The following is a 25739-nucleotide window of genomic DNA, read 5'->3' on the forward strand; positions in this document are numbered from 1 at the left end:
TGGTAAGTTGAAATCCCCCATGAGAATCTCCTAGCTGCTTATAGAATATTTTATCTGCCTCCTCATGCTGGTTGAGTGGTCTGTAACAAACTCCCACCAGGATATCTGCCTTGCTGGCCACACCCCTGATCCTTACCCATAAACACTTGACCCTTTCATCACCACTGGCAAGCTCTAGACAGTCAAAACATTCCCTAACACACAGGGGCTACCCTGCTGCCTCTCTTGCCTTGCCTGTCCCTTCTGAAGAGTTTATAGGCATCCATTGTAGCATTCCAGTTGTGTAAGTCATCCCACCATGTCTCCATGATGGCAACTATATCATAGTGTTTTCCAGCTGTGCAATGTTTGTTGCTCCTCCTGTTTGTTGTCCATGCTACATGCATTGGTGTACGTGCACTTCAGCTGGGCTATCGATCTGGCCATCGTTTTAGGGGGAGAAGCCCTCATTCCCATGTGATTCTTTTCAGGCACTTCCATAGTTTCTGATAAATCAATAACCCCTGTGTCTTTGCTGCCACATAGATCTCCATTCCCTACCTCCACTGAGATGGCAGAGCAAAGGACCTTGCTAGCACACCCCTCAGTCACATGCCTCCCCCCCCCCTTCCCCCAGCTTACCTGTAGCAAGCTTGGTTTTATCCCTTTCCTCCTTCAAAGACTGTTTAAAGCTCTTTCAATGAGCCCTGCTAACTCCTGTGCAAAGATCCTTTTCTCCCTTTGAGACAGGTGAACCCAGCAGGCCTGGTGTTGTATAGACTGACCCATGATCAAGGACCCCCAAAGTTCTGCCAGTGACACCACACTCGGTGCCAGGTATTGAGTTGCTGGCTCTTCCTGATTCTTCCTTCATTATTCCTTGTGACTGGAAGGATAGAGGAGAACACTACTTGTGCCTCTGATCCCTTAACCAGTCATCTCAATGCCCTGAAGTCTCTCTTGATGGCCCTCAGACTTCTTGTTGCAACCTCATTGTTGCCTACCTGAAAAATCAATACTGGATAATAATCTGAGGGCTGTACAGGGTAGGAAGCTTTCTCTTCACATCTTTAATGCCCCAGGGAGGCAGCAGACTTCCTTAAGGAGTGGGTCTGATCTGCATATGGTACCTTCTGTTCCCTTCAGAAGGGAGTCTCCTAAAACTTTCATATTATTTGTATTGGTATGCTATGATGGTAAGACCAAGTTTTGCAAAAGAGATTTTTAATTTAGAGGTGTAATTTTTAATCTAGTGCGTTGTCAAATTCTCAAAATTGTTATTGAAGATGATTTAAAAGAATTAAAAAATAGAAAAATAAAGCCCCCAAGAACTAAAAAAAAAAAAGATTGGCTGCTATGTCATGCAGAAAATAGCTCAAACCTTTTTGCAATTGAGTATAATATTTTTTTAGTTAATATTTAAATTGCAGTAGTGCCCAGAAGCTCTACATCTGAATTAAAGCTCTAACACATTAGGCAAGTGTAAAAAAGCATCAGTCTTTTTTGCATATGGCTTACAACTGAATTACAAAATAAAAGATAAATGGTCTACAAGAGGCAGATAGAAGGAGAATGAGAACTATGAGAGAGATTCAAGGCATCTGTGAACATTGCACCAAAGGAGAATTTCTACATAAAATCTGAGAAAGGCCAAAAAGTATGTTGTAATGCTGCTGGTCAGTAAATTTAGCCTTGAGGTGAAAACTGTAGAACCACTAGCAGGAAAAAAAAGCCCAGATTCTGAATCATGATAATATATAACAACTGTTGTATAGGAGTGAGAAATTGTTCTCTTGTCTGTAGATGATTTAAGCTGTCAATGTGGTTTCAACTCTTCATAGCTTTAAGTTTCACGTAGTGGTTGCACTATTATTTTAACACTAAGATGATGTGTGAAATGCCATCAAATTTGTTTAGTAGAGATGGTAAAGGTATTTGCAACAGGTTTTTATTAAAATAGCCTTAACATTCTTAAATGACCTGTGCATTTAAAGTAAATTTAATTATTTAAAATTAGATTTTCCCCACTATTTACATTTCTTTTACCTTTGGGGAAGAAAAAACCACAACCCTTTAAAAACTTTGAAGCATTTGTTCTTTATTAGTTGCATTATTGGTCACATTTTAAGGAAATTATTTAACATCTCTAGCTATTTAGACTATAGTCACAGTTAGGGATCCTCTCTGATTCGAATACAATTCTGATATATTTCACAAACCTACATTAGAGTATTTAAATGCCTAGAATATTGAAAACTTACAACTCAAGTAAAAATTACATTGAAATTCCTCATTAAGTTATATTTTTATGTGTTCAGATTCCTTAGGTTTATGTGGATTTTCAAAACTGAATTAATAATTACTTTTAATTTAATTTTTGTTTTTTAACATTTCTTCTTTTGGCATATGTTGCCTGGAAAGAACACAGAACTTTTCCAAACAGTGTTAAAATGATAATATAAAAGCAAGTATTTACTTGAAAGCTTTCCAGTACACAATATGGAGAAAACTGCACCTGGAATTAGATTAGTACAATTTTATAAGATCAGGTAAATAGTATATCTAGCAAATATTATCCAATTAGAAGAGCAGTTGGTTAGGTAAATTCCCCCCAGGTTCTGCCCCACTGGAGTTATTCCAGGGGCTTTCTTGTTGTCTTCTAAGTTCTAGTGGAAAACGGTGTTCTTGCTAGCCTAAAAAGCAAGACTAAACAGAATTCCAATAAGCTAGCATAATATGTGGGAAAGTGCAGCTACTATGCTAAAGCGACAAAGAGTTAGAAATTATACAGCTATATATTAAAATCTATATAGCTATATTAAAATCTATATAGCTATATATTAAAATCTATAAAGTTACAGATATAAAGGAAAAAATCTTTAGGCATCACATAAAATGCTGCATTTGAAAGAAAATGAGATAAAATAATTGCTATGGGGACTGGTAGTGCTTGTAATGTCTATTCTATTGTTTAAGGCTGCATTAATCACCAAGAAATTTTACCTGATTGTTTATCTACACAACAGCAATCTCTCTGTGTAGAAAAAGTAATATAGCTTTACTTTGTGCATTCCTTTACACTCATTCAATGCTGCTTCAAAGATGGTATTATAGATGTAGTTGTAAGACTGCTTTTTCAAAAAACAGTGGTAGAAATGAGTGAAGAAAGTAAAAACTAAGAACACAGTAAGAATTATACTGTCATGTACTATTTTTGTTTTTTTAACCAGACACTGTAAGTGCATAGAATCATAGAAAGGTTTGGGTTGGAAGGGACTATAAAGATCATCTAGTTCCAACCTCCCCCACATGGGCAAGGACAACTTTCACTAGACCAGGTTGCTCAAAGCCCAATCCATCCTGGTGTTAAACACTTCCAGGGATGGGCAGCCACAGCTTCTCTGGGCAACCTGTGCCAGGGCCTCACCACCCTCACAGTAAAGAATTTCTTACTAATCTCCAGTGTAAACCTACCCTCTTTCAGTTTGGAGCCATTCTTCCTTATCCTATCACTCCATGCCCTTGTAAAAAGTCCTTTCCCGGTTTCTTGTAGCCCTTTTAGGTACTTGAAAACTGCAATAAGGTCACTATGAAGCTTTTTCTTCCCAGGCTAAATGACCCCAACTCCCTCAGCCTTTCCACATAGGAGAGGTGCTCTATCCCTCTAATCAACTTGGGCTCATCTGGACTTGCTCCAACAGGTCCATGTCCTTCCTGTGTTGGGGGCCCCAGAGCTGGATGCAGTACTCCAGGAGGGGTCTCAAGATCAGAGGGGCAAAATCCCCTCTCTTGACTGGCTGGTCACGCTGCTTTGAATGCAGCCCAGGATACAATTGCCTTTCTGGGCTGCCAGTGCATATTGCCAGCTCATGTCCAGCCTTCCATCCACCAGCATCTCCAAAGTCAATTTCCTTGGTGCTGCTCTCAATCTGTTCATCGCTCTGCCTGTATCGATACTGAGGGCTGCCCCAACCCAGGTGCAGTACCTTGCACTTGGCCTTGTTGAACCTGATGAGGTTCCCATGGGCCCACTTCTTGAGCTTGTCCAGGTCCTTCTGGATGGCATCCTATCCTTCAGGTGTGTCAATTGCACCACTCAGCTTGGTGTCATCTGCAGACTTCCTGAGGATGCACTCGATCCCACTGTCTGTCATTGATGAAGACATTGAATAGCACTGGTCCCAATTATGGACCCCTGAGGGACACCACTTGTCAGCGATGTCCACTGGGACTCTGAGCTATTGATCACTACCCTCTGGATGTGACTAACAAATTCCTCATCCACCAAACAGTCCATCCATCAAATACATGTCTCTTTTCAATTTAGTGAGAAGGATGTTGTGGAGGACCGTGTCAAAGGCTTTACAGAAGTCCAGATAAATGACATCTGTAGCCCTTCCCTTGTCCACTGATGTAGTCACTCCGTTGTAGAAGGCCACAGGTTGGTGAGGGAGTTTTTGACCTTGGTGAAGCTGTGCTGGTTGTCCCGAATCACCTCCCTGTCCTCCATATGCCTTAGCAGAGCTTCTAGGAGGATCTGTTCCATGATCTTCTCGGGTACAGAGGGGAAGCCATGACTTTTCATGGAGAGTGGCTTGGCAACTACATCAGCCAGTTCCCTCAGAACTCTGGGATGCATCTCATTGGATTCCATAGACATGTATATTAAGGTTCCTCAGGTAGACATGAACCTGATCTTCACTTACAGTTGGAGGGACTTTGCTTCCCCAGTTTCCATTTTTCTGTCCACCCACTTGAGAGGTGTGGGAAGAGAGGTTGCCATTGAAGACTGAGACAAAAGTTGTTGAATATGTCAGCCTTCTTGTCTGTGGTTATCAGTTTGCTGGCCTTGTTTATTGAGGGGAGAGTAAACCTTTGGCTTTCCTTTTCTGGCTGATATACCTGTAGAAGCCCTTCCTTGTTATTCTTTGTGCCCCTTTCCAAGTTCAGCTCCAGGTTTGCCTTGGCCTTCCTCACTATATCCCTTCATAACTGGACTGCATCCCTAGACTCTTCTGATTGTACCTGTCTCTTCTTCCACTGCCTGTGCATTTACTTCTTGCTCTTTAGTTTGACCACCAGGTCAACTCAGCCATGCTGGCATCTTGCTTTCCTTGCCTGATTTCTTGTCCCTGGGGTTCACTAGGTCTTTTACTCCATGGAAGATGTCCTTAAAAATCTGCTAGCTCTGTTCCACTCCCTTGTCTCTGAGGGCAGTCTCCCAGGGGATCCTACTGACTTTCTCCTTGAAGAGCTGGAAATTTGCTTTCTTAAAGTTCAGGGGCCTAACTTTCCTCTTTATGTGACCCTTGTCCCTCGGGACTACGAACTCCACCAGTGCATGATCACTGCAGCCCAGGCTGCCTCCAGTCGTGACATCCCCAATTAGTTCACTTACATTGGTGACCATCAGATCCCCTCTGGTAGGGCTGTCTATTACTTGGTTCAAGAAGTTATCCTCCATGCATTCCAGGAGTCTCTTGGATTGCCTACAGCTCTCCATGCTCATTTCCCAGCAGATGTCAGGGTGAAGTCTCTCAGTAGGACAAGAGCCTGCAAGTGCAATGTATCCTGTAGCTGGAGCAAGAAGACTTCATCACTAGGCTCCCCTTGAAGACATGGCCTTTAGTAGTTTAGTGGGTTGACCTTGGCTGGAAGCCAGGTGCCCACCAAGCTGCTCTATTACACCCTGGTGGGACAGAGGAGAGAAAATAAGATAAAAAACAACTTGTAGGTTGAGATAAGGCAGTTTACTAAAGCAAAAGAAGCGAAAATTTGTGCATGCATAAGCAAAGGGAAAAAAAGGGTTTATTCTCTTTTTCCATTAGCGAGCAATATTCAGACACTTCCCAGGAAACAGGGCTTCAGCACGTGTAGTGGTTGCTCTGGAAGGTAAATGTTGTAGAATAATGAATACCCTCCGGTTCCTCCTCTCTCCCTTAGCTTTTATATCTGAGCTGACATCATATGGTATGGAATACCCTTTGGTCAGTTTGGGTCAGCTGGTCTAGTTGTGTCCCCACACAGGATTTTGCTTACCCCCAGCCCCTTGATGGGGAGGGAATGCTGAGAGACAGTGCTGATGCTGTGCCAGTGCTGCTCAGCAGTAGTCAAAACACTGGTGTGTTATCAACACCTTTACAGCTCCTAATGCAAAGTGCAACCCTGTGAGGGCTGCTAGGGGGAAGTGAACTCCAGGTCAGCAGGACTCAATACAGTCTCTACCCATTATTCCATAGCATTTGCATCATACTCAGAACTCACATAATTTTTTATATATATATATATTTATCGTCTAGCTGATCCTTTGTATTTATTTCTCATTACTGGAATCCCTTATTACCTACACATACAACTTAAACTACATCCTTAAACCATCTCTGTATCCAACATAGAGATTTGTACATTTTCATTAATTATTATCCCCTGTCCTTTCACAGATAGATATTGTTTTCCCTTTTCATGGGCTTTTCCCACCCCTCCAGATCCATGACTTGGGCTCCAGTCCATCAGGATGGGTGGTCAGGACAGGAGAAGCACCACAAGTGATCATTGGGCACTGGCACCAGCTCGGTTTGGGTTGTTATCACATTCTCCTTGCTCCTCACAAAATTTATTCTTCATCAGTTCATGTCATCCCTGCTACTTTACTTCCTGCAGCATAAAACTCACGCAGATTATTTTTCCCCCAAGGTTAAATTGCCTTGAGGCACACACCGGGTCTCCCCATCCTTCTGCATTACCCAACAAATTACACCCTGGTCCTTGGGCAAAGACAATCCCACAAATGGGATTGCCATTTGTCATGGGAGTAGAAATCCACACCAGCTTCCCCAGCCACTTACATATGCATAATATGGGGACCTTATCTTCTCTCAGTGTGTAGGGGTTTTGTGTGGGCAGAACCAGGGCAGTTAGCAGATCCCCTAGTGTTGACCAGCCAAGTGGCTTCTGCTAAATTTGTATCCCAATGCTTCCACACCCCATTATCTAATGCTCTTAACATAGTCTTCAACAATCCATTATACCTCTCAGTCTTTCCAGAGGCTTGTGGGTGATAAGGGATGGGATATATCCACTCAATACCATGTTTCTTTGCCCAAGACTTTATAAGGTTATTTTGAAAATGAGTCCCATTGTCTGATTTGATTCTCTCTGGGGTACCATGTCACCACAAAATGTGTTTCTCAAGGCCTAAGATAGTGTTTTGAGCAGTGGCATGGTTTACAGGGTGTGTTTCCAGCCAGGCAGTTGTTGCTTCTACCATAGTATGTAGCTCTTGCCTTGGAGTGTTCGTGGCAGTGGTCCAATGTAGTAAATTTGCCAGGCCTCACTATATCAGAAACCCAGCCATCACCCTCTATTCCAAGGAGAATTTACAGAATCACAAACCAACTAGGTTGGAAAAGACCTTTGAGATCATCAGGTCCAACCTATGACCTAACACCACCTTTTCAACTAGACCATGGGACTAAGTGCCATATCCAGTCTTTTCTTAAACAGCTCCAGGGACGGTGACTCTGCCATCTCCCTGGGCAGCCCATTACAATGCCCAATCTATCTCAACCCTTTGTGCTGCACATTGGGCACCAAATAAGGCTGCCATGGCTTAGGAATGGTACTCCCCAATTAAGTTCTCACACCGAGACTTTCCAAACCACACTGCTGCTCGCTTCCTCTCCCCTCTTCCCCCCCCCCCCTTCCCCCTGCAGGTGGCCAGAGAAGAGAATTAGAGGCACAAAAGTCAAAGGTCACAGGTTGAGATATGAACAATTTACTAGAAAAAACAATGAGATAAAAAACTGAAAAGTAACAGCAACAATGTTAATAATTAAAGTATGCAAAAAGGGAATGATTCACATGCAAAAATGTTCACCACAGACCCTGAGACAACGAACAATGGCTGACTGGTTCCCTACCCCACCACGCTTTGTTCTATTTGAAAGGGACGCCCTTCTCAGAAGTTGAGAGAGTCCCTTTTGCCTACCTCTAGCAATGATGTAAGGTGGTAATGAATAACACAATGTCTTGGCCACGCCCCCTCCTGCTGATCTTGGCTGGAACCAGGACAGAGGACAGGTACCTGCTTTGATTTCTATATATGCTGAGTAGTTCCCAGTGGTAAAGAATCCCGTATGTAGCCCAAGGAGGAACCTACCCTGGAGGATGATTGTCTAAAGCTTTTTGATGTCCCCACTAATAGTAGAGGCTCACATTCATACTCTGATTTGTAGGCTTTTTTCTCTTCCACTGCAGAAAGATCTTATTAAGATTTAAGTCTGGTCATGTTGATGGAAAGAAAACCTATGTCAGTTTTTCTTAGGTATGGATCCATGGCCTGCATATCTTCCTGCTTTTTCCGGTTCTGTCTCTCAACCTTCCTTTCTGGTTCTTGTTTTCCATATTTAATCTTCTTTTTCTTGAGTGCACTTGGTTTCCTGATAAAATTTGACAGATGTAATCATTGTGTCATATTTTCTGAATGCTAACTTTTAAAGCTCTAATCAATTTCAACCAAATTTGATAGTGGTACAAAAGTCTCAAAGATCATTGAATTTCTACAGCCTGCCTGGCAAGGCAGCAGTCAGGGTAATGAGACCCAAATTAGCACTTCCTTGTTTTGCTGGACCTCACCTTTCATCTGTTCCATCTGTGCAAGTATCACTACGGAGAACTCTCCTGCCCATATGGTTGTGAGACACAAGTATAGGTTTTAATGGCCTGAGTCTGGCTAACCCAGATTCTTTGCTTGATACTTTTCTGTACTAGAGGGACTGCTCACAAAAATTTCACATAAACCTTTGTGCCCATCCTTTCTTACTAACTGGTGACAATCCTTTACTCACCCACGACACTTCTTAGTACCTAGAGATGCTTGTCTCTGGGACACTTCTTAGTGCATGAGACTGGACAGCTGACTGTAACTTAAATATGGATTTAATTGAAATCATTGGTGAGGTGAGATTAGGAACCACACAACATTACCTGGGCCACACTCAGGAACCACTAATGTTTCCTGTCCTCGGTGCCTCTGAACAATTGTTAAGGCTGTGATGTGCAGCATGTGTGTGACACTCATATTGAGTACTGTGCTGCAGGAGAGCAAGCAGAAAGTTTTCACTGAAAGGGGAATGTTAGCAGGATGATTACAAACACAATGACTAAAAATAAGATTGTAAAAGGATAAGTAATTACTGGGTTTGATTTTCATATTTTAGACCAGTTTTAATCAGTGTATGTTCTTATTTTGCCCAGTAGCATATGTACGAGATATATATATAATATGTACATAACGCAAATGTATTTTGAATGTATTTTAAATCCCTCCAGGGAGGGTGACTCTACCACTTCCCTGGGCAGCTTGTTCCAATACTTGTCAACACTTTCTGTGAAGATTTTTTTCCTAAAATCATTGTAGGTCCCTTCCAACTGAACTATTCTATATACACAAAAATTGCTAATTTTGACCTGAAATTTCCTCTGATATATTTTGACGCTAAGATACACTAGGTATTCAAAACATTTTCTTTCCCCTCTTCTTGTGTACTTGGTCTTATTCCCTCTTTACACACGACATTGAGAACTTATGAAATCTATCCATCATTAAACTAAATCATGTAGAAGTAAAGCAGACAGCAAAGCAGGTACCACGTTCTTAACTCTTCGGTCTGCATTCGCATCCCCACTTCGTCGTGGGCTGCAGCCTCCTAGGTCGCTGACAGGTGCTGCTAGTGCGTGGCCGCAGCTGTCCCGAGGAGGCCGGGCAGAGGCTCTGCTTCACCCTTTGCCTGTCGGGGCTGCTGGAGCGTTCTCTCTGGTTTCGAGTGGTGGTGGGGGAGGGCTGTAGAGGAGACGCCCCGTTTTCCCCTGCCCGGAATTGAGGGGCTCGCCTTTTGTCGCCCGCAGGCTCCTGACGGTGTGGAACGCACTGGGGAAAGGCTGACGGTGGCGCTGGCGGGCGGGGCGTGCTCGGCGCTAGGACCCAGGAGGACGCAAGGCGGCTCTTGGAGCCAGATTGCAAATTCGCCGTGACTCAGTCCGTGTACTGGAGCAGGTTAGTGGTGTCCTTCTGTGGGGCCGGGCTCGGGTGAGAGCAGGCCGGGCGTCATGCAGCCAGCTAGCTAGCTAGCTAGCGTGCTTGCTTCCCCCCTACCTTCTTTCCTCCCTTCCTCCCTCCCTTCCTTCCCGGGGCCTGCCGCGCCGCTAATCGCGGCCTCTTGTTTGATGTTTTTTTCAGCAAGCCAAGATGGAGTATGAGTGGAAGCCTGACGAACAGGGGCTTCTACAGATCCTGCAGCTGCTCAAGGAATCGCAGTCTCCGGACACCACCACGCAGAGAGCCGTTCAACAAGTATCCTTGGTCGAGGCCTACACCGCGAGCGGGCAGAGCAGGCAGAGCGGGGCTGCGGCCGTCCGGGCGACCGCTAGGGAGGCTGGGGATTCTGGGTAGGGGGCAGCGCGGCCATAGGCCAGTGCTGTGGCAGGCAGGTGGCGGCCGGGCCTTTCCGGGGAGCCGCCACAGCGAACACTGTGGGCTGAGCCACTTGAGCGGGTGGCCGTGGCGCGGCATTTGAACCGCTAAGACGGCCTATGGGCCGCAGGGCCGCCTTCCCCCGCCGAGAGCCCGGGCACCTGTTGCGAGCCCCGAGCCAAGGTTCGTTGTTTTTTTTTGTGGTTTTTTTTTTTTTTGTTTGTTTGTTTGTTTTGGTTTTGGTTTTTTTTTGTGGGTTTTTTTGTGTTGTTGTTTTTTTTTTGTTTGTTTGTTTTTTGTTTTTTTTTGTGGTGTTTTTTTTTTTAATTTTTAAAGCCCTGGCTCCTTTGTGGCTGCTTTGGTATCTGCTGCTTTTCCAGATTACTCCATGCTGGGCCGCTACCAGCACCTAGCCCATATCCTCAGCATATCCCACCGAGAAGGCTGGAGCGGGGGGGGGGGGGGGCAGTGGGTGCTCTGCTCTCCAGGCAGAGTTGATGATGCGGCATGGGGTAGCTGTCGGCTCTGCAGCAAAGCAGGGGTGAGCAGGGGCTTCCTAAACTAATCCAACACTAGGATTCACGGCGAAAGCCGGAGCTGGTGGGAGGAGTGTTCTGGTGGAGCTGACTGCACGCTCTCGGTGACCTGCTGGCTCTGACCGTGTTTTGCTGTGTTGTGAGGATGTTTCTGCCTAGAATCCTGAGCCTGAAATACTGTTCGTTACACTTTTTACATCTTACAGGAAGAGTGAAATCTACCCTATGTGGCTTGTGCAGCTTTGCAGTGCATTTTGTGTTAGTGTTGTGGATTCTTGGTTTGTTGTTTGGGTGTGGAGTTGTTTGTTCCCCCCTCAGGTCTCTCTTGATTGTAGAAGTGATGGAATAGCGAGGTTTTAAGGACCAAAGATTGAAAGAGGAAATTTTTACATTAAGTCTAGTAGAAGCATAAGTCTTGAAAAATAAAGCTCTTATCTACTGGCTCCTGTTCCTTGAGCTAACTATAGAGGTGCTTTAAAATATCTAGAAGTCCTGAAAGGATATCCTCCTATGAAGAATATGAGTTTAGCATCTTGATCCCTTTTTATTTAAGGCATTTGCTTGAAGGTCTTCACAAAAGGTAAAAAAACATTTATGTAGGTAAGAATACCTATGTATGTTGTGTTAGGAGTTTAGCTTGAAGCCAAATTTGCTCAACTTCTTGGCTTTCCTAGTAGATGTAGTCAAACCTTGGAAGGCTTCTGTTCTTACCTGAAAGGTGAAGGTAGACTTCACCTTGTTTTTGCAGCTGTGTTTCAGATTCTTAAGATGATATTGCTTCCTATGAAAAATACTATACAGAAGTTGCTAAGTGTTCTGATAATGCCCCAGATTTAAACAGGTGCTCTTTAGTATTTCAAATACAAAAGTGATTATAGCAGCAGTGATTATAATGTAGCTTTCATGTAAAATTACATTTTAAAGGTCTGCTTCAAATAATGGCATCTGGATATTGATCAGTGGAAGGGCCATCAATGTCAACATAAATATGTATGGTCAGGGTTTAGCAACTTTGAATATTTAGAGCTTTAGCTGTACAGCAAGTAAAATAAATGCCTATGAAGCAAATAATCCTACTAGTTCTAAAAATAATTTTTTTGTTAAATGTCTTAATTCTTTGCCATACTGATGATATCTAGTATATTTGGTAACTGCATGCTTATGACTTAAAATATTGTTGAGCATAATAGTAATTAATACCAGGGTGTGAGAACAAGTTACAAGGAGAATGCCAGAATGCTGTTCTAGGCAAGCAGTGGCTTAGAAATTTGAGGCAAAACTAATGACAAATTTTAGAAAAACAGCTGCGTACCTTCTAATTGTTCAGAAACATAATAATTCCTCTTGCAGTTGCCCCAGAGAACATAGTAAAGAGGTTGGTATTGCTAGTAAGATGCTTATTCAGAGAGGTGTCACTAGAAAACTGTTTTGTGTACAGGATTTTTTTTTTAAGAAACCATGGATAAGCATGAACTTCTTTGTACAAATATCTGGGCATTTACAATGAAACAGCTTCTCACAGTTGAAAGTTCAGACTGGCTAGTTAGCATCATAGAAATGTATATGACTAATATTAAAGTGACTAGCTTATAAAAATCATCATAGTTGTATTTTAATGCTGAAATGCTTTTATTTATTGTGGAGTAAAAAAAGCATGTATTGTGTGATTGTGTCTCAGTGGATTCCTTAGGTTTTGTTGACTTTTAAGTGCAAATTTTGAAATCTAAAACTGTACAGAGGAATGTAGGGGGTTTGGGGAGGGTGGGAATTTCTGTGTTTGTTCCTGGATTCTTTTCTCAGATTTCAACATAACTAAAGAGCTACTGCTTCAGTATGAAAATTACAGAAATTGTTTTTAAAGTGTTCATAGCCTGTATGTTGTGAGTTTATAGTCATAGCATTTTTTAATGATGCAGTAGTACATAGCTCACTTAATCATAGTATTCAGAAAGCTATAAATGCTGTGTGAAGATTTCCTTAACAGTTTTTCTCTTCAGAAACTAGAACAACTCAATCAGTATCCAGATTTCAACAACTACCTGATTTTTGTTCTTACAAAGTTGAAGTCTGAAGGTAAGTTCTTGGGATATTGACTGGTTTATTCTATTTTTTTTTCTTTTTTAAAAAAAATATTTTGCTTGAAAGAAAAAGGAAACTGATTTTTGTACTCAGTCTGCTGGTGGGTTGATCTTCATAGTCATGTAGAAGAACTTTTTATCCTCTTGGGAATCTTTGTGGAAAAAGATCTGATAACATGGTGCTTGTAGTTTCAGTCTTGAAAGAGATTCCATTCTAAAAGTCCAATGAAATCTTAAAAAAAATGTGGGAGCATCATACTTCTATCAGACTACAGTGAAACTGTGGTATAACTGCATGTCATGGTGATGAATCATGACTATACATGTTATAAAACATGCTGCTAAAACCAGTTGTAATTGTGATCTCCCTAGTAATCAATCTATTAAATATTTAGAAGATTACTGTTGCAGCTGCTTGCTCAACCCCCATCTCTCCTCCACACCCTGGTGGAATGGGGAGGAGAATCAAAAGTAAAACTTATATGTTGAGATAAGAACAGTTTAATAATTGAAAATAAAGTAAAATACAGTAATAATGATAATAAAAAGGGAAAAACAAGTGATGCACAATGCAATTGCTCACCATCTGCTGACTGATGCCAGACCCCCCTTCCCGAACCCAGATCGGCCACCCTTCTGGGTAACTCCCACCAGTTTATATCCTGGGCATGACATTCTATGGTGTGGAATATCCCTTTGGTCAGTTTGGGTCACCTGTCCCAGCTGTGCTCCCTCATAGTTTCTTTTGTGAATCTCCTCACTTGCAGAACATGAGACAAGAAAAAATTCCTTGACTTAGGATAAACATGAGTTAGCAAAAAATGAAAACATCAGTGTGTTATCAACACCATTCTCATTCTAAATACAAAACACAGCACTGTAACAGCTACTGAGAATAAATTAACTCTACCCTATCTGAAACCACACAATCACATCCTAGAGTTGTTCAAATATTATGTCTGTAGAATCTTCATTCCGAAGCCTTAATTCTAAAAATAATGTAGTTTCTTACTGTTGGCTTATTTTTATGGACATTTGTACAAACTGTTTATGGCATAGTGTAGCCTCTTCCAGTTGGAAAATTCAGGCAGTTCCTTGGTAATGATCCATAATGACTATCCACCCTCAGGGCAGATATTTTAACACCTCCCTAAAAACCTCTTTCTTAACTCTAAACATAGTGTGGACTGCACTGAGGAGACCTGGCAGACGTAGCAACAAGAACATGCTTTCCTTAACATCCAAAGGGAATTCAAAATTCCCAAAAATTGTTGTAACAGGCCTGAAGGAAGAAAAGGGGGTTAAAGGCTGGGGAAAATCATCCTCCCCTGTTCCCCCCAGAGGCTGGGTACAATTATTAATGGACTCCCAAAGGTAGCACCCAAGGCCAGGGCAGGAGAGCAACACTGAATACACATCCCAATTGATCCTCATTGCACTTGATGTTATCATGTCATAAACTGATATCCTACAGTACAGCAACAAAGCAATCTTGATCCCTCTCCCTGCTCTGAAAAAGAGCACCACAAGGAGCATATATGAGAACATACACAGGATTCGGCACCACACCCACATGAACAGACCAAGCAACATTGTGACCAGTGGCTCCGCACCTAATACAACAAATGGTTAGATCAAATTTGTTTCCAACCTTCTCTGGTCAGATCTGTTGTTATCTCAACCCTTTGTGCTGCACATTGGGCACCAAATAAGGCTGTCATGGCTTAGGAATGGTACTCTCCAATTTAGTGCTCCCACTGTGTCATGAATTGAATGAGTGTTTTAATATTGCTTAAAGAATCACCGGCAAAGGTATCAGTAAAAACAGGTTTAAAATAAAAGCAAAAGCACAACAACCTTCATTGGCAAGGTTCACTCTACTAACTAGATGGTTAAGGCACACGGAGGAAAAGCAAACAAAAAAAAATCCAGTCAGTCAATCCAAACTGAAATAAATCCAAAATTATCAGAGAGGGGTGGGGGAGAGACAAAAGGATAGAAAGGGTAAGGATAAAAACTAATATGGCCTAAAGGCCCAACAGCACTTAAACTTAACAGTTCTTAAACTTATCAGTACTTATCCTAACTTAAACTTGACAGCACCTTAACAGAATTTAACTTAATTTATAACTTAAACAATTTAACAAAGGATTCATATAGGATTTACTGTAGCACAACAGTAACTTTCGTACAGGCCTAATTTCCAAATCTAAAGTACTTAAGAATCTCAGAGAGCAGTGTTTCTCCCACATTTGCTATAGCATATGCACACAGATATAAAGAGTCTGTACAAAGTATCTGTGAAAAATTCCTCTCAAAGGTAGTGAAACACTAACTTCAGATGCCTTTGCATCTTTTCAATGGGCCTTGAGGAGTGGGGGTATCAGCCCAGGATTTATTGTTGTTTGGCAATCCTCTGAGTATAGCAAACTTGAGTTCGCTGCGTCTCAGAGGTCTCACTCAGGGAGGTTGCTGGTTGCAGCTGCTGTGGGCCAGGAGAGCTCAACGGTCTTACTTTGGACTGCTGTTTATAGGGTTGCAAGAGAGGGCTTTGGTCATAATTTTTCATCCTGGCCGCACTTCAGGTTCTGCCACTGGGTCACAACAACCCCCTGCAACACTACAGGATTGGGGAAGAGTGGCTGGAAAGTGGCCCCGTGGAAAAGGACCTGGAGGTGCTGGTTGACAGTGGCTGAACATGAGCCACCAGTGTGCCCAGGTGGCCAAGAAGGCCAATGGAAACCTTGCTTGTATCAGAAATAGTGTGGCCAGCAGGACCAGGGCAGTGATTGTTCCCCTTTACTTGGCACTGATGAGGCTGCACCTCAGGTACTGTGTTCAATTTTGAGTCCCACACAACAAGAAAGACATTGAGGTTCTGGAGCATGTCCAGAGAAGGGCAATGGAGCTGGGGAAGGATCTGGAGCAGAAGTCTGATGAGGAGCAGCTGAGGGAGCTCAGAGGGCTCAGCCTGGGGAAAAGGAAGCTCAGGAGAGACCTTATCACTCTATAACTACCTGAAAGGAAGTTGTAGCCAGTTGTTGGCCTCTTCTCCCAGTTAATACATGACTGGACAAGAGAAAATAACCTCAAGTTGCACCAGGGGAGGTTTAGGTTGGGTATTAGGGGAAATTTCTGCTATGAAAGGGTTGTCAAGCCCTGACATAGGCTTCCCAAGACAGTAATGGAGTCACCATCCTTGGAGGGATTTGAAAGCTCTGTGGATGTGGCACTTGAAAACATGGTTTGGTGGTGGATTTGGCAGTACTGGGTTAATGGTTAGACTTGATGATTTTAAAGGCCCTTTCCATCCTAAATGATTCTGTGTCTAACTGTGGCTGCTAAAAATAATGCTTTCATTGTGGCTTGCAAGCGCTGTAAATAGTGTGTAAATGAAAGGAAAACGCCTTTGGCTTCCTTCCTGGTCAGACACAACATTAATTCTGAATAACTGCTTATGGAGGACTGGATTTCTTGGATATGTGCATACCTATCAGTGGATTATAGATATGCAAAGAAATAATAATTGGACATATTAAATTAGTGTAATAATAATTGGAGAGATTTTACCCTGAATTCAGAGAGCATTTCAGGTAAACCTGAGACTGATCAAGAGTTCAAGTAAGAATGTCCTCCTTTAGGATATTCTTCACCTGACCTTTGTTATTGACATCTTCAAAATTTTAAGCAAAATTATAAAATTACTTTATTTGACTTGCCAAGTAATAATAATAATAATAATGATAATAATACTTGTCACATCTCATAACCACATTCTGTAGTTGACAGAGGTATGTCCGCTCATCTAGTTTTTGGTATTTTTATTTTAAATTGTAAATCTGTTCTCCTAGTAAAGTTTTTGGCCCTTGAAATGCAGTGCCCCGCAAGAACTTTTATTTTTATATTGTTTAGAAGTTGGTAGGTAATTAAAACATGTAGTATAGGCAAAGTTATAGAATTCTTTTAAATATATATGCATTGGGTGGATTCCTGGTTTATGAAGTTACTGAATTCTATGTAAGAGCAATGTTTGTAAATCAATATTTACAGTTACAGAGAATGAAAATTAGTGCTTCTTTAGGAAGTGTCTTGGTTTGAAAAGACAGGTGTCTGCTAAGGAAGGCAGGAGCCTTCCTTGAAATGGAAAATGTAAACCCCCTCCCGAATTATTATAATTTTGAAATTAAGGGGCTCTCAGGCAAAGATATGGGAATAGGAATAACAGTTCTTTACTAGGAAAATTAAAAATACAAATGCAACAGTATGTAAGAGGATAGATTGTAAGAAAATAGAGATAGTGTTGAAGGCAATCTCACCCCTGAAGCGTTGCAGTTGTACTAATTACTAAAAAGTAGGAACAGCCTTGCTTTTAATAGGTCACAGCTGTGTTTAATAAGGATGGTCTAATAAATATGAGTGTTATAAAAGAGTGAGTCAACTAGTTAAGAAGGGAGTTGGAGAGTTAGAGTCAGTCAGCTGTGCTGCTGTGAAGAGTAGGGGTTAGACAGTCATGCTAGGGACAATAAGGGTTAGTATGTCTGTTAGAGACAGAAAGAGTCAGGCATTCATGTTAGGGACAATAAGTTAGTATGTATTACTAGAAACAGATAGAGTTAGGCGGTCATAATAAGGATAGGTATAAGTCAGCCAGCCATGCAGAAGAAAAAGAATCTGTGTTGTAAGAAGCTGCTTGTAAGAACTCACAGAGAGAAAATATGAAAGTCTTACAGTAAGATAATAAACTAACAGTGACAGTTCCCATCCACCGTCAATTAGTGCCAAGCACCTACACCAACAATTAGTAGCCCGTATGGAGATAAGTTCTGACAATAGTACAAACAAGAAAACAAACCCCTGACAGAGTCAGAATACAACCTGACACCCTGTTGGTCAGGGTGTTGGTAGCAGTCCAATTAAATGGTGGCTGTAGTCCTCCTGAAGTGACAGATGTGGTTCTGTTGAAGCAGTGATCCTGTAGAAGGGTGTAGTTTTTCTCTGTAGGTCCAGTGGTGGTGTAGATGGGCCTGGTCTTCCTCTGGAAATCCAGTGGAGAAGAAAGCTGCTCCTCTGGGAATCCAGTGGGAAAAAGCTCCTGTGGTGTTCCAAATCTCTGATTACATCCAGGTAGGAATGCTTGGTTCCTCCCTCTGGGCGGAGCTTCTCACAATGGGATGATGTAATTTTATCAGTCATGCAGTGACACTCAATGGCCCATTAACAGAAGATATCTCCCCAGAGGGAGGATTGGTTGTGGAAGAGATAATGAAACTGCCCAATTAACAGAAGATAACTGCCCCATCTCTAACAAATAGGAATAGAATACATACCCCCATTTCCAACCTAAGACAGGAAGACTGAAATATACTTTTAAGTCTTGTTCTAATACTCGTATACAGCATTCTGGTTTTGGAACTCATAATCAGTTGATTAAAATTAATTTTAGCAGTAGCCCCTCTTTTTAAAAGTGCCATTTTTGTTCAACTAGCAATGATTGCACTCAAAAGTATTTTTAATGGCCCTCAGTCAGTCATCATGGGTATAAGAGTCCTTGTGTTATGATGCACTAATTTTTAGTTTTAAAATATTTTTTATTTGAAAGTTATATCTCTTATTTTTCTTCTATTTCTTTAGGAATGTTAATAGTTTTGAAGGCCTAGAATAGATCTTTGTGTAAACTGTAACTATTGGTGCAAATGAACTTTAAACATCCTTATTTCTTGCCAAAATCAGGGCTTCAGTTCTAGTTTGGGCTGAGGTAGAGTTAATTTTTTTCACAGTGGCTGGTATGGGACTGTGTTTTGGATTTGTGCTGGAAATGATGATAACACAGGGATGTTTTTGTTACTGCTGATCAGGGCTTACACAGAGCCAAGGCCTTTTCTGCTTCTCACACCAACCCACCAGTGGGTAGTCTGGGGGTACGCAACTGACCAAAGGCTAAAATGCTGATTAAAATTAGCTTTATCGGCTGATTTGGATTGTTGTAAACTTTAAATTTAAATTTTGTTATACTATAAACTAATCCTTTCTATGTAGAACATCTGCATCTCACTTTCAGCATGCTTCAGAAATAATACCAAGTTATTTATGCCCTTGGTTGAAGAACTAAGCATGGATCTGCTCACAAGTGAACTCTGAAACTAAAAAAACTTTGCTATGTAAATTGATGGTTGTATTTGGAAGGAGGGATAAGGAAATAATGATTAATATTTATCAGTGTAAGCTTTGATGTTGTTGCATTGTTCTGCATATCTGCTTTATCCTAAGAACTGATGGAAGTTATAAACACAATTATTTTCTGTTGCAGATGAGCCGACACGTTCCTTGAGTGGTCTCATCTTGAAGAATAATGTAAAAGCACATTTTCACAACTTTCCAAATGGAGTAACTGACTTCATTAAAAGCGAATGTTTGAACAATATTGGTGATTCCTCCCCCTTAATTAGAGCTACTGTAGGTAAGTTTACTCTTATTACTGTATTCTGCACAATAAAAACGTTACTGATATAAGTGAGAGCTGTGCTACTGAGAGTTATTAAACTCCTAAAAGTGTTTGCTTCTGATAATTGTCACAACTACATCATGTTTTGATTCTGATATTAATCTTCAGTGTGAATATACTAATATATTATTTCTTCCTATTTTCTTAAGACTGAATTAGCAATTCAGTTAGTATCTCTTGAAATGTGACTGAACATAAGTTTACTTGAATGTGCTAAAATTCAGCTTGCTGCCAATTTTTATACCGAAAACCAGGAGTAAGGTAAAGGTTCTGACTTCAGAACTATTTCAGCACTCCACTTGCATTAGTAAAACACTTCTGTTTGCATATTTCCTCTTTGCTCCCCCATATGCACACGTCTTCAGGGAATCATTACACCAGATGTTACATACATTAACATAATGAGTTTATGTTTTTTAAATAGCTTCTGTCAGAAAACAGTAGATAAAGTATGGTGATCAGAACATCTGCTACAAGTGTTTTTGTTGTATGTTGTTTTTTTTTAATTTCCTAATTCCTGTGGTTTAGTACACCTCTTCCATAACATGAATATTTGTTATTTTTACTTATTCCTAGGTAATATTGGTTTTCTGTCTGCTCTTTGAGAATATGATTTCCCCCAATTATTACAATTGTAATTTTTCTTGTCCACTCCAAAAAGTAGAAAAAAAAAGTGAAATTAATGTATATTTAAGTACAGTAGAAAAAAGCAGGGATTGGATGCAAGTTCAGAAAGGCATTCAGCTTGTATCAGCTGATTTCTGTTATAAAATAATGTCATGGTTTCTCCCCTAAGTAACTAAGTACCACACAGATGCCTGCTCACTCCCCCATCTTTCCCCCCCAGTGGGGAGGAGAATCAGCTTGAGATAAGAACAATTTAATAATTGAAAGAAAATAATAATTTCAATAATAAAAATATACAAATAATATTACTAATAGTTGTCACAAGAAGGACATAGAGTTACAGCAGCCAAGAGAAACAAGTGATGTGCAATACAGTTGCTCACCAGCCACTGAGTGATGCCCAGCACATCCCTGAGCAGCAATTGGCCCCTCATAGCCAACTCCCCCCAGTTGATATACTGGACATGATGTTCTATGGTGTGGAATATCCCCGTGACCAGTTCAGATCAACTGTCCCAGCTATGCTCCCTCCTGGTTTCTTTTGTGCAGCTCCTCACTGGCCGAGCATGAGACACTGAAAAGCCCTTGTCTCAGGGTAAGCACTGCTCAGCAACAACCAAAACATCAGTGTATTATCAGCATTATTCTCATACTGAATCCAAAACACAGCACTGTACCAGCTACTGAGAAGAAAATGAACTCTCCTAGCAGAAACCAGAACATTTTCCTCCTCTAATTCCATACCATTTACATCATGCCAGGTCACACAGTTCCCAGTTCCCCATCACCTGTCTTTTGATAGATATACACACACATATACTCCCTTAGTCTATGGACTATGGACCCTGTAAGTCTGTTGAGTTCATTCACTCCAAGTGCCAGGTCCTGCAACTCCACGCAGTGCTACAGGCTTGGGGCAGAGTGGCTGTTTTGCGGCAAAGTGCGACAGTTTCAGATAAAGTTTATTAGAGAAGCCCTCTGGTTGAGTCACAAGGTGCAGAAAGGACTGCCTTGCTTTCTAAAACTCCTCAGAGAGAGGAGCCTAGGCGCAGTTGGATCCAATCTTAGCCCCAGACTTGGTTAACAGTTTACATCTAAAGGATTATATAGGTGTAATTGAACCTTTATACAATTTTGTCCTGCAGGATTAAGGCTGACAAACCAGATGTATTTATATAAATATATATGACTTATTATGATAATGATTAGACAAAAATATCTTAATCAGAATTATTTACTGCACAGTATAGGAGCTATAGCTACTAGTATAGTATAGTGCACTATTTTCAAGCAATATTAAAGCTAGGAAAAACAGTTAAGTAGAGATTGATGTTACTCAGCCATACCAATGATCGTGAGCAAATCTCTTTTGCTCGGCCTCAAGGAGTAACCTTGAGAGGTGTCCCCATTTAAAGGAGGAATCTCCACAGATACACTTCAAGAAGGGGTATGTTAAAAGACCCTGACATTAAAATTTGGGACTGGGCTTTTATAGTATAAAGTGATTGACTGTCAGTCATATGTTTCCAGATCAGCTGTGTCAGCTCAGCAGCTTTTGATAAATTATCAGTAGTATAATTTGTTCCTTTATCTGGGTATTTTACCAGGTCTACCACATCTTCATCTCGCTATCAGGGTGTTAAACATTGGGATTGATGAGTCACACTGGTTTCAGCATTGTTCAACACCAAAAGCAGCAGGACTTCCCCTTCTTCACTTATCTCTGATAGCTTTGCAAACAGGACATTGTTTGAGTTGTTTTCCCCATTCCAGGCAGAGCATCCTGCTACACTCTACCATGTGACTTCAGTCAATCATTGTCTCATGAAATAGTAATGCAGGTATCTCTTGCCTTCATGCTATAAAAGCATCTACTGCATATGTGTACATTATACTTAAGTATGTTGAGGTACATCAATCTCCTAAGGTTTACTATTTTAACTCATGTGGTTTGATAGTATTAGCTATTTTATAATTATACATTACATGTTTACACACTAAGTTATTATCAAAATCAGAATTTAGCCAGAAATATTAAAGCGAATATAATACAGAGTTAGCTATCAATTCTGGCAAAAAAAACACTTATTATTTCAATTTATATACTTCTGGAAGGGTTAGTATCCTTATTTGTTTGATTAGGTACCACACATATTGTAGTGATTTTGGTTCGCCAATTTAAGATTTCCCTAATTTTAAGATTTTCTGGTTAACGCATTAAAGAGTGTGGTAGATTTTGGTGCTGATCAATTACCAATGTACTTACTTCCTGTTGTGAGATAGGATTAGGAGAAAGGCAAAGTAGGTTCAAAATTTTAAAAGGGTATAAAGAAAATTTTATTAATTGTAACTAAAAGGACAAAAAGTAGTAGGAATCAAAACAAACCTCTCTTTTCCCTACAACTTTTTCTTTTCCACTGACAATGTAAAGAAACAAAACTTAAAATTTCTAGTCAGTTTACTACCTCTAAAATAGTCTTTCTTCAGTTTACTTAGTGAGAGAAGTTCTTCTTGTTAATGTTATGGAGACTTCTCCACAAGAGGAAAAACAGTCCTCACGTGGTTCTTAATTTGGTCACGAATAGCAGCCACCCAGGGGAAATCTGCTATTGTGAAGCACCTCTCATTTTCCACAAGCCTTTCCACAGCTTGTTTATGGGTTATGTTGACTTATGGGGTATTGTTTTAAAGATGAGTTGGTTAAAGGCAAAAGTTCTCATTTTCTATCTCTAAAATCATCTTCATCCCTGGGAACAGAGATCATCTTCTCCTGGGGATACAGGACTACTGTTCTCTCTTTCTCTGTTCAAACTTTTCATGGGATCACAGCTACTTTAATATCTGTTTACTTTAGCATGGAGGTTTTTGCTTGATATCAATTTCAACCCTTCATCTCCTCATAGTTTTATGTGTTATAGGGAAAAGAGTCTTTTCTCCATAGCTTACAAGAGGATTTTAGCTCTAAAATTAAGGCATCTCCTCATCCCTCCTATGTGGGACTTAATTTCTTCCTCACTGACCATGATGTTTTCATGTTGTTCTTTTATATGCTTGTATTTTGTTCCTTTCACTCAAGGGAGGATTGAAGCACTGAAAGGGTTAACATCTCGCTTGGAGCTTGCAGATGGTCAACCTGACTCCCATCGGGTAGGCTGGGTGCTATATACTGCAGGAGTTGCAGCTGAGGGGGCGGCTCGGATTTAATCAGCCAGACTAGAAGTCAGCAGCAGCAGTACCCTTGGGAGGGGAGGGAGGGTAGTGGTTTCTCCTTCCTCCTGTCCGATGGTTGTGGGCAACTTCTACAGGGGAAAAGGTAAAATCCCGGCGCCTACCTGGGGGCTGCTCCTGGGACCAGGTGGGTTTGGCTGGGCCCTGGGCTGGGGCGGGGGGTGTAGCAAGCAGCTAGATGTTAGCACGGCCAGCTCCATCTGGCCCCGTGGCACCCCCCTCTCCCTGCCCAGCAGCCGATGGAGGAGCCAGCAGGCGGCCCAGGGGAAGGGGGTCCAGCCCTTCGGCAGGGCCATCTGGCCTGGCCCCATGGTAGGGATCGCTCAGTCGTATTACTTTGCTCCCAGTCGGAAGGGAAAGAGGAAGTTCCCAGGTTTCTTTCGTCTTTTAACATGTGTTTTTCACAGAGGCATGTCTAGTTTTCTAGTGGTTGGAAGCTTTGCATTACTTCCTTAAATGTCTCTCATGCAAAACCAGGACACATATATACAATGATTGCTAATAAAAACCAGATTCCGATTAACAACAATATTACAATAACAAGTTGTAACATTAAGTCCAGAATGCCCATTGCGGTTGGAGACCATCTGTGTGAGTTGACACATGCAGGTGGCCAGAACAACCACAAAACAACAGCTGAAATGCAAGGAATAAATTTATTTTATTATCTCACTAAGTGGAGGATCCTGAAGCAACACCTGGGCAGAAATACACAAGTAGGAACACAGCACCGTCAGACTCAGTCCTTCCTAGTAGGTTGTGGGGCTGCTGTTTGCGCCCATTTATCAAGGGCCTACACACACGTAGTTTACCACTATGCTGTGATCTCATCTGTGCTTTTTATGATCTCTGAGCTTTGATCTTCCATCTCCTAAGACTGGGAGCTCAAGCATGTCTGTGAGAGGGTCTCCAAATCTCTCCAAACACCTATGGTATCTCTACACAGATTCTACTTCTCATAACAGACAGAAGATAAACAGCAGTAGGCATAATGCATGGAGTTTCCTGCACTGTTATTCTCCAGGCCTTGGCATTCCCAGCTGCAAGGTCCCTTGAGCAAATCTTCCATCCTGCTCACCATTCTTCTGCTTTTACCTGTTTCCTCCCAACAGCATCCAAAGGAGTTGTCCCACTAGTTATGTTCTCCATCCCTTTTTATTCGCTCTAGGACATGATGCATTTTTTCCGCATCATTTGGGACAGTGATTAGTGTTTTCCAACTTTTCAGTTGTTTTACTAGTTTGTGTAGATCAGGATGTTCCAACAGCTTTTTGACCAGGGTAATGTCCATTCCATTAGGTGTTGGAGACAAAGTGTCATATAACACAAAGTTGATGTATATGTTCTAGAACACAGTTTCTTGTAGGAAATAGTTGACATCACATCCTGCTATGTTAATAAAGTTACAAATTAATAGATTGGAGTGGTTAGAAAACTGTAACTTTGTGTTATTTACTGTTAGCACAAGGGGTTCTTAAACATTCACATCCTTGTCCTATGTATACCTGGAAAGATTCAGGATCATTGTCGGAGTACATTTCAAAGTGACAAATGCTTTGTTCTGCTTCTAAACAGGTATCTTGGGCTTTTTCAGTGTTACTTTAACATCTAAGTCACTGTCATACTCTCACCATACAAGCATTACCTCAGTTGTTTGCCATGTGTGTGGGATTGTTTTTGAAAGCCTATGTTCAGTGTTGCAACAGATAGAGTATGGTTTTGTTGTGATTTAGTCCCAGTGTAATGATTTGACATATAGTATTGTTGTGGTTTAGGAATGGTATTTTCAAATGTAATACTCCTGTTAAAACCACGTACTGCTTCCCCCCCACCAATTTGAGGCACAAAAGACAAAGATCACAGGCTGAGATAAGAACAATTTACTTGAAACAGCAATGAGATAAGAAAACCAACAGTAACAGCAACAATATTAATAATAAAAGGTAAAAGAAAAAGAAACTATTTACATGGAAAGCCCCTGACAATAAACAATACTGGACTGCTCCACCCACTATGTTTTCTCAACCCCTCTGAAGCAAGTCTTTTTCTCCCCTCCCCTAGCAATGACCAGAGGTGGTATAGAATAACCTCTGAGTACTAGCCACGCCCCCTCCCTGCTACTGCAAAAACTTTGTCCTGGCTGGAATTAGGCTAGGTATACACTGAAGCATTTCTTATTGTCCATAAAAAAGCTGTGGCCTTATTAGTGACTGGGTCATAGGAACATCTGATTGAACACCACCAGGATTAAAATTCCCTCTGAAATTTAGTTACATTGTCCCAAATTGCCTTTCAAATTTCAATAAGTAAAAAATCAA

The 25739-nt window shown here is 41.2% G+C and overlaps 1 protein-coding gene across 3 annotated transcripts in view; it reads left to right on the forward strand.

Annotated features, from left to right (window-relative positions):
- Window positions 1-25739, forward strand: part of LOC128822736 (transportin-1-like) — a 174811-nt gene that overhangs the window by 19042 nt on the left and 130030 nt on the right. For all 3 annotated transcript variants that reach the window (XM_054004547.1, XM_054004548.1, XM_054004549.1), the window contains exons 2-5: window positions 9886-10033; window positions 10217-10330; window positions 12984-13059; window positions 19372-19521. In XM_054004547.1, coding sequence (XP_053860522.1) covers window positions 10226-10330; window positions 12984-13059; window positions 19372-19521 — 331 coding nt within the window. In that variant the 5' untranslated portion in view covers window positions 9886-10033; window positions 10217-10225. The remainder of the gene's footprint in view (window positions 1-9885; window positions 10034-10216; window positions 10331-12983; window positions 13060-19371; window positions 19522-25739) is intronic.

The sequence above is a fragment of the Vidua macroura genome (genome assembly GCF_024509145.1).
Source record: "Vidua macroura isolate BioBank_ID:100142 chromosome W unlocalized genomic scaffold, ASM2450914v1 whyW_random_scaffold_38, whole genome shotgun sequence".
Taxonomy (NCBI): Eukaryota; Metazoa; Chordata; class Aves; order Passeriformes; family Viduidae; genus Vidua; species Vidua macroura.